General features: G+C 42.2%; 1 protein-coding gene across 2 annotated transcripts in view; it reads left to right on the top strand.

The window, feature by feature from the left end:
- MCC (MCC regulator of WNT signaling pathway) overlaps nt 1-15827 on the top strand; it is a 210712-nt gene extending 194885 nt beyond the window's left edge. For both annotated transcript variants that reach the window (XM_074166053.1, XM_074166054.1), the window contains 2 exons: nt 11108-11230; nt 12309-15827. In XM_074166053.1, the coding sequence (XP_074022154.1) occupies nt 11108-11230; nt 12309-12489 (304 nt within the window). In that variant the 3' untranslated portion in view covers nt 12490-15827. The remainder of the gene's footprint in view (nt 1-11107; nt 11231-12308) is intronic.
- Nucleotides 15828-16809: the final 982 nt, after the last annotated feature.

Raw genomic sequence — 16809 nt, 5'->3', positions numbered from 1 at the left:
TTTTGCTGCTGTTCTTCAGCTGATCAAAGTCCTCACACGCTGCTCAGCTCCAACCTCCTTGAGGTTCTCTAAAATTCAGATTGACTGTATCCCTAAGAAACCCTCAAATGTCAGGAATGACCATATTCAGGCAAGAATACAAGACACAAAAGAGTGACGTGACTTGCTTGAGGGCATGCAGAAAACCTTTAGTGAAGACAGGATTTGAAGTGTGATATTTGGTTAAGAAGGTTTCTCACAGATTAGAACTTGGGTAGGAGTTACAGGAGTGAGAACTGCAGTGATTTTGATGACTCAGAGGCTTCCTTTGCCTCCCGAGTATGTAAGTAGAGCCACAGTTCAATTATGAATGGCATTGTTGTGTGAAGCATTAGTTTTCCAATGAGAGAGAAAATTGATGTCTTGACAAACTGCTTTTATCAACAGGTTCTAAGCCAAAGCTTTCAGTGCAGTTATACATTAACCACATATTTGTTTGTGCAGCAGGTTTTGCTGTACCAGCAATGTGGTAAAATTCATGACAAAGATACTCACTGTTTTCTTAGTTGTTTCAGTACTTGTTCTGCCTTTCCTAAGATGTGGCCTACCTAATATCTAATCTGTTTATTGTCTTTAGAACCTGTTCAAAATACTACTAAGAATTTTGGCTGGGAAGAGTGTATTTTGCGTTTTTGGTGTTTGCACCCTCTTTAATGGTGGAATGTCCTCTCAGGCAGCTGCGGTGTTTTCATTTCTGAATTGCTTTTTTCATAGGTGCAACTTGTAGCCTGCCTAGGGACACTTAAGCCTGAAAGGCATTATGTAAAAATGTAAGATCGTTACCACTGCAGAATCAATACATCTCATACCATTTGCTTAATAGTCTGGCAGTTGCTGAGTATTTAGTTTGCTTGGTGCAGGAAACAAAATTCTGTGGTTAAAATAATCAAAACTGTCATTTGTGTGTGGGCGGATAAAACCCATCAACAAAGTCATTTGCATAAACATTGCATAGAGCCATTGGCCTCCCCCAAACCCTCCACATTCCAGTCCTGGTGTGAGCAGCTCTGCTGGCGTTTTCTGTCCTCACTCAAGCTGCAGCTTTTTCCCGTTCTTGTTACTTGCTCCTGGATTTCGCAAAGATGCCAGTGACCCTAGTTAGTGGAGGCTTGAGTATAGTCATGAAATGTGGTTTGCTGACAACACAGAGAAAAAAACTTTGCTTTATCTACTAGGCCTTAAGTTGATTAGCATGGATTTCCAGCCAGGGGCCTAGCAAGTACAGTTTGTCAGGCAGAAATGGGGAAGAAAAATAATCGGATTAAGCTGTATATAAATTTTGGAGTGAAGACTCTCTGTGTAATGGAAATACGACTGTACTAAATGTGATTGCTACTGCCAGTGGGGCCCAAGCACGGTTCCCGCGAGCTGTGTGGACAGGGTATTTTTCTCCCTAATCAGAGTGCCAGCCCAACCAGGCTGAATGCTTAGTCTCCTTATTCTGAGGTCTCCTCTCTGAAAGTCGGTAGAAGGTCTGCCTAGCACATGGAGAAAGCTTATTGCAACTTGATTAGCCATAGCTATGCTAAAAATACCAGCAGTTCCTAACTGCAATCCAGGATAAAAAGAGCCTCAGCTATGACAATGAACTGTATAGATACCACCATGGATCCACAAAAGAGTTTTAAAAATAATCAAAGTGCGTTTTCCTCTCTGCAAATGCTGCAACAGTGCAGAATGGTCCGAAGTGACTGTGTTGTCTTTAGGGACAAAGTGGATTTAACTCTTTGCACTTAGCATGTACCAATCCTTCAATCCTCCTCCTGCCTGCATGCTGGCACTGTGTGTGAACTAGGAGAGGTCCTGGTGGCTCCCCCTAGCACCCTCCTCACCCACCAAAGAAGTAGGACTAGAATTTAAGATAAAAAATATTTTACCTAGTAACTGTGTTTGCTGGGCGGGCAGAGGGAGATATGAAAAGGGTTGAATATGGCGCACTGAATCTGTGGTCTAGAGGCAATATTTAAATGCCAAAGTTCAGGAGTATTTCGGTGCTGGTTGCAATTAGTGCACACATCCAGCAATTGGACCTATCTGTTGTTACTCCAGGCAGTAGACACTAGTGCAGGAGACAGCAGCTGCAAGGATAGAGGCAAAAATCCATTTTCTTTTGAGCCTTTCTGTTTGTCAGAGAATGTGATATCAATCAGCAGCCCTGCATGCTGCCCCCTCGCCATCCTGTCTTCACAGAGATGAAAGCCCTGGCGGCTCCCTCCTCTGCTGCTTTCCCATTCTGTCCTTCTGTTGCCGCAGAACTGTCAGGTTCTTCTCAGTTAATTGAAATAGAGTGAAACTCAAATAAAACAGCAGGACGCAGTTACGGTTTGGATTTTGGTGTGGTTTGGAAGCATTTATTTGTTCATAGTCTGCAAATGGCTTTGCAGCAGAACAGTCTCACCCACAGAGGTAGCCTATCTTCTCTCTGCAGATGTGGATTTTCTCATAAATCTGGAATCCAGCAGCGTGTTGTCACTGCTCCCCAAGTTGTCATTGGTAGTGCCCGTCAGCAGAAATTCAAGGCAGGAGCAATTCTTCATGTATTGTTTCATAACATATTTGTTCTAGTAGGACTCAGGGTTTCCCGTAGCAAACCCATCTTATGGGCTTTCCAGATAAAACCCTTTTCTTTTCCATGACCGCTATGCTAAGTAGTAGAAATGTAAAATATCTGCAAGTTCCATGTTGCAGAAGTTACATCTAGGTTACCAAATGTCTGGTATTGCAGGCTAAGGCCACTAAATTTAGAGACATATCCCGTTCCAGCCAAGCAGAAATACTTTCTGCCAGAGTCTTTAGCAATTTTGTTTTCCCCTTTCCATCCTTGATGGAATGATGGAATGTTTCAATGGACATGAAACCTCTTGAGTTTTTTCTTGAGTTTTTTCTTGAGTTTGGCACATCCATAAATGAGCTCGTTGGCAGGAAATGCTTTATTCTTGGGAGGGCAAAAATGTATTCCCAGCAGTCTCATGGCCTGGCGCTGACACCTTGATGATTGTGCCAAAAGCCAATTTTATGAGAGAGGATCTGGTTCAATGCCCCAAAATCAGGCACATGACACAGTCTCTGAGGGAGACCTTAGAATGATATCTTCCTTTCTGGTGTGTTCTGCTCTGCTGCATCAGGAGAAGGGAGCCCTGTAGATGACTTGTGTGAGTTTATAACTTAGTAGGCACATATCAGGTTATAAATGCATTAGCAACGGGAGGAAGGAGGTAGTAAGAAGAATTCTTGCTCTTGCTCTAGCAGGGTGATAGTGATGGTGATACTATTAATCTTTTCTTTTTTTTTTTTTTTTTCTGCTCAGTTCTTTCATTCTGTGAAGAATGGCAACACTGAAAGTTCTCCCTTTCCTCGGGCCCTGCTAGAAATGCTTTGATTGTTGAGGTCCTCATGCAGTCTCTCCTTGTATTTCCAGTTGCTGATAACTTTTCTGTCTGCATAGGGTTGTATTTTGTGTATGTATTTAGAGAATCCTTTCTAAGCATTGAAATATTTGGGGAGGAAGGATTTGACAATACCAGATAAAGGGCTGTGGCAGACAAAACACTTTGTAACTTGGCTGACTGTTCATACCTCAGCTGGGTCATCAGTTGGCACAAAATTATCATCTCTGATGGCTGTGCTGGGTTAGATGACTTGCGTCAGTCTAGACATGTTTCAGTATCTCCCTCACAAAAGGGTGACTTTCTATCTGGCAACACAACAAAGAAGCTATATATTTACCATGTCTGATGACTTTTGAACTGAGAGATAACCTGATAAATGATGCTACTAATTGGGAAGTTGGCATGCAGAGGGAAAGGGTGGTACTCAGCAGGACTGGCAAACAGTTCTTTTGCTCTTAACAAAAAGTACATTCTGCACAGAGCTATGGTCCTGCCTCTCTGGAAGTGGAAACTGCAGGTATTTCTAGTAGGATGTAGAAAATTCATCCTATTGCAATAGCTTCCATGTGTCTATTGAGGCACAGTTTTTTGCAGTCTTAGGTCCTTATGCCTATCCAGCGACTACAGCTCTTGTGTTGTGCCAAACTTCTTGTTTTGAGACAGAGACCATTTCAACAGAAGGCTGTGCCAAAGCATGGCAGTGACTATTTCCTGACACAACGTCAGCCAGAGATAAATCAAGCCACCTTCCTTTATTTTAAACTTTCACCAACTTCATGTGACAGCATCTTAGCTTGGCGTGTTTTCAAGGGTCACCCTTATTTTCATGATAGCAGGATCAAGGAGTAGGGAGAAGCATCTCTGAAACTCAGTGACCAGTGACCATATCTTGACCATCAGTAAGGCTAAGTCTTGGGAATTAAAAGAGAGATGCCTAAAACGCATCATATTTTAATGATTCAGATTTGAAATGGCTCTTAAGAATTGAATCAGTAAAATCCTCTTTCTGTTTGGGCAAGTACAGGGTGAACATACAGTGGATAAAAGGGGGGGTGGAGGCAGGGGCTGGTATTCAGGAGCTACTGATGAGTTTTTCCAGTTCATTGTTGGCTGCTTTTTGTCAGTTACATTTGCTTATTTCTGTTCTGTCATTATCATGTCCATTAAATGGGGAGGTCTGCAACTCCGAGACGTTTGAAAGCCAGAGACTGGCATGGATTGCAATCATAGCGAATTTTCAGGGATCTCTGTCTTTTTGTGACTGCACAGCCACCTGCTGTGGTTTTCCTTGGCTGCCTGAGGGGTTCAGGAGGCACAGCCTGTCCCCGGAAACCCCCCCGGAGAGCCCCACCGAGACAAAGGTTCTCGCAAGAAGAGGAATGACTCATGGTGATACAAGATTCCTCAGAAGCGCCTTGGGTAGCTATTCTTTCTGCATGCACCACAGGCAACCGTCATTTTTCTTCTTCTCTATTTTTGACATGGAATAAGTAGTCCTCCTTACCACTGCGTGGTTCTCTGGAGCTGCTGTGCGCTTGGATATAATCCTCACAGGGAGCTCCAAATAGCTCCAGGTCTGGAGAGCTTCCAGGCTGGGCTGGCAAAGCCGGGTGGGAGGTTTGAGCAGCGAGCACGGCAGCCACGCTGCTGCCTCCCTCCAGGCCTGTTACCCCTTTGTGCTGCTGCTGTGTGGTTTCCCAGACCACACCTGGTGTGTCTCCCCGCCGCCGGCGGTGCAACACCCGCCTGTGGTACCGTCTGGTCTTTGAGATCTGCTCTAAGCGGCTGACAATCGGCAAAAAAGCAGTACGGTGTTTTACACCAGCAAAGCGTCTTTTTAAAGCCCTCTCCATCTTCTTTGTGATCAGAAAAGGCTACCTTTGCACAGGTAGCAGGCAGCATGGGTGTTCTCCAGCCCACTGATGCCTGAGGAGGTGAGATGGGAAGATGTGGCATTTGAAGAAGGTGATTTAAAGATTCCTCTGGCATTTACGTAGGTGGTGTTTTCTTGCCTCTTAAAAAAATCTCTTATTATGCATTAGTTGTTTTCCTCAGCAGGACAACCCAGACCAGTGGGGCAGGCACGCATTGGAATTGGCTAGGGGATTCTGCATGCCAGTCTGACGTAAGATGTTAGTTTAAACTGCTGATGAAAAGAGAATTTATCTGCATTCCTTTTAAATGTCCAGCTGTTATCTCCTGAGAGGAGAGGAGTCAAATGCCTAGGAAAAACAATCATGTGTCACCCTGTTCAGCTGGACCTGGGAAAGGCAGAGTGAAGGAACATGCCAGGCTTAAAACAACAGGAGGATATTGGGAAAGGGGGTAGGAGCCAAGTGAGGGATGGAAGGTGTGTGCCTCTGCTTCAAAGCAGGGACCGTGCAGAAAGCTGGGGACCATGCAGAAAGCAAGGGGCCATGCAGGAGGTACTTCTCTTCCCTCCCCTCCCCAAACCCCACATGCCTGGGGTCTGGCTAGCCTGCATGGCTACCTACGGCCAGGAAAACTCAGGCTTCTGTCCCCCATGGGCTGGCTGCCCAGCTGCTGCCTCAGGGCTTTGTGTATGCGAAGCTGAGGGTCAGATGCTGAGCTGAAGGTAATGGTGCCACCCCAACCGGGGAGACAGATTTTGAAGGGGTCTGCTTGTAGCACGCAGTGGTGGGTGAAAGGATGTTCCTATGGATAGTGAGGTTCCAAAGGCCCCTGACTCCTCTGCCTGGCTGTGGGAAACTTTCTTACCTCCTGGTTTGGAGAGAGCTTGTTATGCCTCTTTTGCTCCAGATTTGGCAAGAGCTGTGGGTGCTCCTGACCCCAGGGCAGAGGGGCAATAGCTTGTGCTTTCACAAGAGGGGGGAGTTAGCTGGGTACACTCCAAGCCAGGGGCAGAAAAATCAACTTTCTTCATGCCAGGGAAGAGCAGCCTCCGGTTTGCAGCACTGGGGAATTCTTGGTGAAATAAGCAAGGGCAGGAAAATCTGCCTGGGAAGACTTCTGGCACATGAAACTTGAACATGTCTGGAACAGCCCAGACAGGAGGGAAAATATAAGGTGTGCAAGACCTTGCTTACATTATCCTGGGCCAAACATGGTGTCATTGCGTGGAGGCCAAACTGACAGAAACTGCAGAAATGTTATGTAGTTTCCTTTACGGCTCTGGCGGAGTTCCCCGCTCTCGGCAGCAGTAGCCCTGAAACCAGAGAAAATGTTCAGCCCTGGTCCGGCTTGCCTTCCTATTCAAACCATCCTGTAAGTCTGAAACAAAAAGCCCTTGAAAACCGCGTAGCAGCTGTCCACTGAGTGTTTTGATTGTGAAAATGCAAAACAAAAGTCTTTGTTACCAGCATATCAGGCATTTCACTGAAAATAGTGCTTTGAGCGGATGTTGGAGTAGGCTGTAGGCCTATGAATACACTTATTCTGAGCTTTTCCTTGGAAAGGCAGCAGTCGGGGATTTCCCCAGCTGACTTCTGGAGTGCCCCGCAGCAGGGAGCCCTTATGTTGGAAGGGAGCCATGCCCTCGGATCATAAGCTTGTTTCCCTCTTCTGGGAATCCATCCCTATGCACAAGGTGCCGCGGCTGTGTTTTCCCCAGCTCCGGCAGCAGTAGCTAGTTGGAAGAGGAGCCGCTGGGAGCAAAAGCTGTGCTGACTTCTGAGGCCCAATTGACTCCTGACTTGGGGGCTGACAGAAATTGTGTTTTCCTAAGAATACTTGCTTCTCCATCCCTCTTCGACCATGAAAATACACACAGAAATGTTTTCTCAGGATCCATCCTGGTCCATATCACAGCCCTGAGGCACGATATCAGTGTGAGTTTGGCATGTAAGCCTCCATGTGAGTTTGCTCTTCAGACTCTGGAAGACTCTCTGGCAGCAGAAGGCCATGCCACAGCCGTATAGCGATCCCTATCGAGAGGATGTTCATGTGGTTGTCACATCGAATGCAGTTCCATCCCTGGTCCCCAACTTTGACACATTCTCATCTTGGGAAAAAATGCTTCATATGACTAGGACTATTGTTTTGAAATATTCTGTCTTATTAAGCCTGTAGCGGCTGATTCTTCATATCCTGCTGATTTATAATAGCAATCAGGAAAGTGAAGTGGTGCTAGAACTCCTATAAAGACAGCTAACCCTGCAATGCATTAAAGGAATACAAATAGCACCTCAGGATTCATTATCCCCCCATTCTCTGCCCAACTAAGCGATCAGTTTTGGAGAGATAAAATAAGGACAATTCTTTCTGTCCAAACTGAGGTAATTAGTGATGGAAATGGGGAGAAGTAGGAAGAGTTAGCATTATGAGGCATGGGATTTTTACAAAGGGATAGAGCATTTGCTGGCCAGCTAGTAAGGTACAGGCTTGAGGTCTCTCATCTGCTACTAGAATAGAAGGTACAGCACTCCGGGGTAAATGTTACATGTTTTTTGCATGTAATAGTCATTAACCAAGTGTATATGCGTTTCCATTTCCCAGACTAAAGGTATTTGCTGTTGCTGCTATGTCTGTCTATTCAGGTGTTACTTGTTCTGTGAAATGCCTCTTGAAGTAAAGGTATTAAGATTGGCATGTTTTAAATCGGGAACAGTAAGTGTAAAAGTAGATCGCTACATGTGGTTTTTGTAAGATTTTTTGGGACATTTCAGCACATACAATCAAACCACCCGTTGCTTTCCCTCACATTAAGGTGGTAGTAGGCAGTAGCGAGCACTGTTTTCACTGACTTCAAGACATCAAGAATAGCCAGAGGAACTGTGTGGATCTTGACAGCTGAGGGAATACATGTGTTTTACTGGTATGAATGTAAATTAGAGGCATCTATAGATTTGAAGGATTAGCCACTGTTACCTACTTAGCCAGATGGTTCGAAACTAGCACCTGCAAGTTGTTTTAACTAGCCTATGGAGGCCCAGGGTGCTCACCACTCTGCTGGCTCTGTGTCTCTTCGGCGAACAGCTAGACAAGGATGTTACAGGTCAAATGCCAAGAGATGCCTCTCAGTGTTTAGCTGAGTTTGGACTGAGCATGACAGGTTGAAAGGTGAGTGCAAAACCAGACAAAAGGTGATGTAATAGTTTTATCAGGTAACAGTCACTGTAGCAACCAAACTTTACCATGCATGACAAGTTCCTCCAAGTCTTTCCACTCTGTTTCTTTTCCACGCAGCTTTTGTTACCACAGGTGTGTTAAGGACTTCAGCTGAAGTAAACTGTGGCCCTGCAGGGTTCTTTCCCATGGGACCGTGTGCAGTGTTTTCACAGCTATTTTTACGTGCTTTTCTTGCATGTAATGTTAAATCAACCTCACGAGATTTTTTTAGTTCTTCTGTCCCCCTCCAAATACTGTGAATGTTTATTCCATTGGCCTTGATATTCATGCTGGGTCACAGTGCTGGGCACGGTGCTGAGCCTTCCCCAGAGCCCCTGGCTGTGGTGTCCTTCGGAGCAGACAAGCACCAGATTGACCCTACTCTGTTCTGTCATACCAGTGGTGCCTCACACACGTTAGATTAAACAGTCTGGCCGCTGCCAGGTCTCATCTTTTCTTATTTATTCTTATTCTTCTATTGCAAGTATAAACTGGGGGTCTTTTGTTCCTGTTTTCTTTGCAGAACACAGGATTTGACTGTTCTGAGTCTTTCAGGCTGCCGAGATAGGATATAAAAAAATAAAATTTGTATTTGGGGTGGATGGCAGTGAGCTTTTAACCACTGGGGGAAAAAGGATTGCGTAATTCGAAAACTGAGAGTATGTTACTTCAGCGAAAGGACGCATAAAGAATACTGATGATTCTTCATCAACAAGGCCCCTCTTATGTTCTTTTTAATTTGGCCAGTAAACCAGCCACTGCAGTGTGTTGGGATAAACTGCTAACTTGGAATATTTCCCCGGCTGACTTTGTGAAAGCCCTTCTGTTGCCGAAGCCTGGCCGGGGACAGGGAGACGTGCCACATCTGCTGTGCTTGTCTCTGGTTATAAAATGCTGCCGTTGCCAGTCCAGCCCGGGAACTGCAGGCTGGGGAGCTGGCTGTCGAGGAGCACCCCCTAGGGTCTGCGCAGAGCTGGGAAAGATTTCACAAATTTTAGGGTATTCATTCCCATGGGGTTCAGTGGGCTTATGTGAGAGCATAAGTGGCAGCCTTGCTATTGAGATGAAACCCAATTTTCTCACTTAGCAGCAAGCCAAGGCAAATCACTGCAAAGCATTCTAGGTGCAAAGCACAGACAAATGTCTCCATACACACACAGTTCCCCAGTGTCAGGCTCGACACTGCAATATCTAACTTTGTCCCAGTTTAGCCCACCTCCATGCCATTATCACCCACCCACCCACCCCCTTTTTTTTTTATTATTTTCAAGTCTGATGTTTTTCTCTCTGGGCTGTCTATGCTATGAGGACGGGTCACAGAAAAAGGCTCCTGGGTCTCTCCACACTTGCACAAGAGGCAGGATAGTCCCATGTCTGTGGGCAGCCATTGGCTCTGCAGTGCCCCAGAGAAAGCACCTGCCTCATGCTACGTGCTTCCCTGCGCTGGGAAAGGCTTTTTAAAGCCAGCTTAATCCCCAAGCTGTAATGCTGAGTCCTCCCCAGAACTTCTGCCTTGTTTGCTTTTGCTTTCCCTTATAGAGATATTTGTAATGTAAAAATATTATAAAGTACCTTCGATTTTTGGCACACTTCATGTAATTAGTTTTTGATTCATTATTGGTAAGTATAGGTAACTATATAGACATTTTAAACCTCTCTACTGTGGCTTATTTGAAAGAAAAAGAGTAGCTCATAGAAGAAAATGCCTGTGCTCTCTCTACTGTTATTTCTTGTACTTGCCCTTTTGCGTCTGTACTCCCCTGTCTTGTTCTTAACTTTCTCTGTTTCCCACTGCCACATGGACTGGACTTGCTGGCTCCTAAAAGAACCTAGTGATCAACTGTAGTATAGGCTGTAGTATAAATTACTTGGGTAAATTTGAGGTAGTAACTGAAATCAATGGAATTGTTCTGAGGGTGGTGAGACACGGGCACAGGTTGCCCAGAGAGGTGGTAGATGCTCCATCCCTGGAAACATTCAAGGTCAGATTGGACGAGGCTCTGAGCAACCTGATCTAGTCGAAGACGTTCCTGCTTATTGTAGGAGGGTTGGACTAGGTGACCTTTAAAGGTCCCTTCCAACCCAAACTATTCTACGAATCTATAGTAATTTCTAAGTAAAAAGAAGAAATTTGTTTAGTAAGTTCTCTTTAATAGCAATCTTGGTATGCTATTTGTAATTAAAATTCCTATATCATTACTATGATGTTTGGTTTCCCATGGTAGTGTTCTTTGCTGTCTCATTCAACACACAGCAGTGGCGTGTGCCAGGTATTCTAAAAATTTTATTTATGTATCTTTGTGATTATTCCTTAGTGTGATTCAATACATAAAAGACCATGATCCACCAGAAAAGTTTGTTTTCTCTTTTGTCTGCTGCATCTCTGATCCTTTATTCTAAAATTATGTTATAAAAATCAATCTTCTGTGGAAAAGTTTAATGTAAGAAATGCCTCCTGTATTACTCAAGTAGTAGTAAGGAAAATATTTTGTCTGTCAACCCAGCACAGGACAACCACTCATGCACTTGCAAGCTGAAATGTTATTTCTGTTTTGAAAAATAGTTTCCCCCCTCCTTTTCTCCTGATCCAGGGAGAAGAAACTGAAAGCTAGAGTGCAAGAGTTGGTGAGTGCTTTGGAGAGACTCACGAAGAGCAGTGAAATCAGACATCAGCAGTCTGCAGAATTTGTTAATGACCTTAAAAGGGCAAACAGGTAAAGGATCTACGAGCAGATGGATGCACCATTGATTTTTTTTTTTGGCCATGTTCTGGTAATGCACTGTAATCCTTCCCCTATCTGAAAGAGCAGTTTCTAGATCCTTCTGTTCACACAGGTTGAGTCTTTAAGGTTATAGTTAGAGACAGGGGAGGTATAAACCTCCCATGCAGGACATTGAAAACTACATAGCTAAGAACGGAGGGGGAAAATAGGTTAGTCTTAAATGAATTACAAGTAAATGCATTACTGTTAAAACAAGCGAAAACCTCCATTTAGTCAGATTTGTGAATCATCATTTTGTTTAAAATTGCTCCCTTTTCTTTGGCTCCAGCCTCTTTATTAACAAACTGGCTTGGGTAATCACAGTTAAATTTTATTGCTCGCTCAGTGGATTTCCCTGGCACTGTGTTTGGGTGGACGGAGAACGCGGTGGAGTGTAGCTGCCCTTCCTGCAAGGAGTGTATCCCTCACAATGTAGCTTTCATTAATAAATTATACTTGAAAGCTCTTGTGGTGAGGAGCAGTACCCATCTCAAGCTTTCCTACCAAGTCAAGGAGGAGGCACAGAAGATACTTGGCAGCGGACAAATTAGCACAGGATGCCATCCTGTGGTTGTAACTGTTACTGTTTTAAATGGAAGACGCAAAATCAGTGCTGGATTTTGTAAGCAGATTCTGGCCATGGAATGTTTCTGTAAATCATGACATGTTTAATGTTGTGGTGTCCTGACTTACAAACAGTGCTCTGTGAGGTCATCAGCAACTTCTAGCTGGCTTTTTGAACCATGTTTAAAAATGTTTTTTACTAGCCAGTGTACTGGTAAAGCCATGTACGTGCACCTAAAAAGATACAGAGATAAAAAGATAGATATATATATACATACATATATATATCAATGCCATTGATATGGTTTGGATCTAATGCATTTTAAAGCACTAGTAAATTTTAGGAAGATGATGAGTACCCAAACTTTGAATTTCCCCGAAGGTGGGGTTTTGGAGTGGATTTTTGTAGCACTTGCTATGAACAAGACTTTTTGAATGACTTTATATTGCCTTGTATTTCTAACAGCAACTTGGTAGCAGCTTATGAAAAAGCAAAGAAAAAGCATCAAAATAAGCTGAAGAAACTGGAATCGCAAATGATGGCCATGGTGGAGAGACATGAAACACAAGTAAGGATGCTCAAACAAAGAATAGCTTTACTCGAAGAAGAGAACTCTAGACCACACACCAATGAAACTTCACTTTAAACGCATCTCTTTCAGAGATGCTTAGTGCCATTACAAATGTCTGTCTGTTGGAGGCTTTTAGGTAGCTTCAAACACTAAAAGCTCTGACTGTCAACACTGACACACTTAAAGCACCTACTCTGGGATCCCAGGGAGGTGCCATGGGGATAATATAAGTGTTAACCTTAAGGACTGTTTCATAATGTAAAATGGCAGTGCCTGAATTATCATGCTACAATTATGTATGTTGTCTGTGTCACTATGTCTATATTCATACAGCTTCTCTTCTATTTTATGTATGTCTCACAGGTGACAGTATCACATAGCAAAATAATTCATGTTTTAAGAGGTTTTAATTTGGGCGGTTTGGAGGTAATCCGAGAGTTTTCCCAATCCCTCCGCTCCCTCTGCACGCAGCTCTGTATTGTACCCTCAAGACTTGCTGCTGTGGGTGAATCAACCAAGTGGGGCAGCAGCTGCAGAGTGGGGAGGTGATCAGCTGGCTTGCTTTTTGCAGTAGTGCTGCTCACAGCCCAGATCAGGTAGGAAAACTGTTGATTTGGGGAAAAAAAAAACAACAACAACAAAACAAACAAACAAACAAACAAAAAACCCCAAACCAACAAACCAAGAAACTCTAGTTGCATCTCTGAAAACTACGATAATTGTGTATTTCATCCAGTTTGTCAGAGAACTAAAGCCTGTGAGTTTCACCATGCCATATAGTCCATGCCAAGGCTGGGTAAGAAATTATAGGAGACTTCCTGGCATTTGTATTGCATGGTGTTTGCAGTTATTTTTGTGAAACCATTGGGGTTTTTTTTGTTCAATACATTAATAGCCAAGGTTTTATTGAAGAAGCTGGGCCATTTCTGTCACGTGTATAGTGCTTATTGCAGCTTTCTGTGATCAAGAGGTAGAATGTCTTCTTTTTATACTTGTTTTGACCAAAAAAGGTACTTATTAGGAATGTACCTGTTTAGTATTTAATAGGCACAAAACTATAAATGTGTAGGTTTATGGATATACAGCCACAAACAGAATGTGAATGGTGAAGCCTTCATACAGCTTGTTAGGTTAGTTTTTGTTACTGCTAACATTCTGTTCTTTGTTCCAGTCACATCATGTTACTGTATTATCAAAGTGACTGAATTGAAAATGTTGGCCTATTATGGTAATGAACATTTTGCTTAATAAGCAAAGCATGGGGATCCGATTGATTTCTCTGGGGAGCATACAGAAGTCTGCCATAACACCTGTTTCATTCAGAATTTCCTTCTTTTTGACCAAGTACAAGAAACGGCTTCCATGTTTGTTCCAACCTGCCAGAGTCCATTAACTTCATTAGCCTGTTAACAGTGTTACACCTGTACTTCATATTTTTCAGGCGCTGTTTTCAAGTGAATCCGATTTCAGTAGTCTGTCCTTTTTTGCTTTACATGTTGAGTTGCACCTAAAGTTTTATTAGTGTATTTAGAATTATGATAACTTCTCTCATTTATTCCTCCAATTTTTAGGACGTATTAAGGAAGTATTTTTAGAGGACTTGAACTGTTTTTGTCTACTCTTGGGTTAGGCATGGCAGCCAAAATAGCTGTGGGAATTTCTGTTCAGAATATGGCATTATTGTTGTCTTAGTTACACCTGAAACCGTAGCAGTTGGTGTTCATGACATCTCTTCTTACTGTAGCTGCTGTTTTCTTCTTTTCTTAGGGTAGCAATTCCTACATCTCTAGAGTCTGATATAGCAGCTACAAAAGCCAACATCATACATGATTGATTGCAATAGCAAAACTAACCCTGATTTCAAAATTAAGTTTTAGGTAGCGATGTCCTGGGATTGGCTTTGATCAGTCCTCCTTCTCAAGATAATTGCACTTCTGAATTCATAATGCAAACAGAAATTTCTGCAAACCAAGTCTGTTGAGGGAGCAAGCACGTTGATTTCTTACTGTCTTTATAGCTCTGATAAGTATCTGTCTAAGGTGTTTCCCTTTCTTGGCCAACAAGTTTCTCACCAACAGTAATGTAGAGTTTTGCCATAAACTTCAGTGGTAGCCAATTACACTTCTTTCTGAAGAAACACCAAATTATCCACTGTGTACTGTGGCAAAAATGCAGTTACAATTCTGTCTTCTTGCATCTGGAAAACTCATGTAACTTCAGTCATCTCAAACTGTCCGTGTGAAATACCTTTGACTTACGGTGATTGGAAACCACTGCTGCACTGGATTTCCTCTGAGGCTCAATTTTTTCTATTTCTTGGTAGCTAGAGAAGCTGTTAAAGAAAATACAATGAAGCCTAAAGCATTTGAATTTAAATCTGTCTTTAAAGGAAAGATACAAATTAAGAAAGCATGAAGTGCACCTGGGTTTAAAGGCATGAAAACTGCAGTGTTCCTGCAGTAAACTGAATGTTGTTTTACTACATTTACTGTGTTATCTTCCCTACCAACTATGCTCTAAAAGTGTTTTATGATAAATTATAAATCATCAGTAAATGTAAGCCACTTCCCCTTTTTTCTTCTTGAGACTGGTATCGTACAGCCTCAGCAGTAGCTATAGTTTGCCAGACCACCAGTTATTTTGCCTAAACACAGCTATTGCTTCATTTGTTGGCATACTGGAAAAGGCCAACAGAGAAGTGGCAAAAGGTTTACTGTTACGGTGAAAACTGTTTTAATATTAACAATTAGCTGCAGTTCCAGTGTACCTGTTAAAATGGCACCGACCCTCAGAATAAATGACAAAAAAATTAATTCCATTTATGCAACCAGCACACCAGCCATAGACCAGCGTGCAAATCACCTTGAGTCACAGCAGCCTAACTCTCTTAACACTTGTTGCAGAAACAATACATTTGCAAAGCAAGAAAAATAAGAGGTTCTTGCCAACAGAGCCTAAGTTAATCTAAGTTAATTACTGATTAATTAATCTTAGGGTGGTTTTTTTTTTAAGTCACCAGAATGCATGAAACTTTGTACTTCATAGTGTGTTCAGAAAAAAAGTAGTCTTTTTTTTCTAATTAAATGTATAAATCTTCACCAGCTTGAATGTACTGTTAGCTATTGCAAAGCACATGTGACTAAGTTTGCATTAATGTCAGTATTGTTCTACTAGTTTTATTAGGATTTTCTCATCTTTTAATACTGTATCATACATTGTAATTTTAGAAACTTTTCACCTTACTGAATTAGCTTTAAATGTGTTGCTGCTTTTTAGTTTCCTAGCTGCTGTAAAATAGCTATTTTGTGTTTATTTGATATAGAATTGTAAAAACTGCATTTATTTATACAGAGACATTTATAATACTTATTTTACAAATGTTCTTATATTCTGAGTAAATTTCTAATGCTGTTTCTTTGCCTCGGGGGTTGCTTTACCATACCTTATCATCTTATTGTCAAATGGGTCTTCTTAAAGGTACCATAAAGACCTTCCCCAAGATAAGTTATTGAGATGGTATGACACTTCACATCCCTGTTATGGGAACCTTCCTGACAAAGTTGGGAAGAAGCCATGGGAGATCTGATCACAGGTTTTAGCTCAGCTCAAGAACATTACTACTTGCCACAAACCCTCCACAGCTTCAGTGAACGCTTTAGAGAAATGGAAGGGCACATGGAAACCATTTCCACACATCCAGTTCTTTTAATACCAAGTTATATGGACCCAAGAAAATTTCACTATTTCATAAATACTTTAAAAGCACTGATTGAAGGTCACATACTTCCTTTCTCCAGTACATCCAATACCTTTTAATTTTTTTATTTTTTTTTTTGCTTTCAATTGTGTTTGATGGGCCCCTTGTCCACCTTTAAAATTGACTAAAAAATACTACTTCTTTTCCTGGCACTATAAGCCATTCAGCAGCACTGATTATATAAGGCAATATTTAAACATTCTACATTGAAAGAATAAACTGTACCAGCAGCACAGGTTTTATGTTTCACGCTGATCAGCAATGCTTATATTCATACTTCAGTACTTCAGTAAGTTTATGTATAAAGTCATTTAATTTTTCAGCGAAAAATTACAGAATAGAAGAAAATGGCAAGTTAGTCTTAGCCTCTTAAATGGTGTGCTTCAGTTTCTGAATCAGTGAGTAACAAAATCACAACCATCAGTACAACAGATATTACAGGTAGTTACAGATTTTATTTACTAAAATTGAAGAGTTGACTAATGCAAACTTTCTTCAAGATACAATAATGGAAATGGAATAAAATCTGTAACTTTACACGGTTTTAACCCTATTAGCTGTACGTACTTTCTAGCACCGATATGCCACTTACATACCAGTGAGGAAAACAGATCAAGTTCTTGAGCTTTAAACAAACA

The sequence above is a fragment of the Numenius arquata genome, chromosome Z (assembly GCF_964106895.1).
Source record: "Numenius arquata chromosome Z, bNumArq3.hap1.1, whole genome shotgun sequence".
Classification (NCBI taxonomy): Eukaryota; Metazoa; Chordata; class Aves; order Charadriiformes; family Scolopacidae; genus Numenius; species Numenius arquata.
The sequence above is the reverse complement of the archived record's forward strand: the minus strand, read 5'-3'. Positions and strand labels throughout refer to the sequence as shown.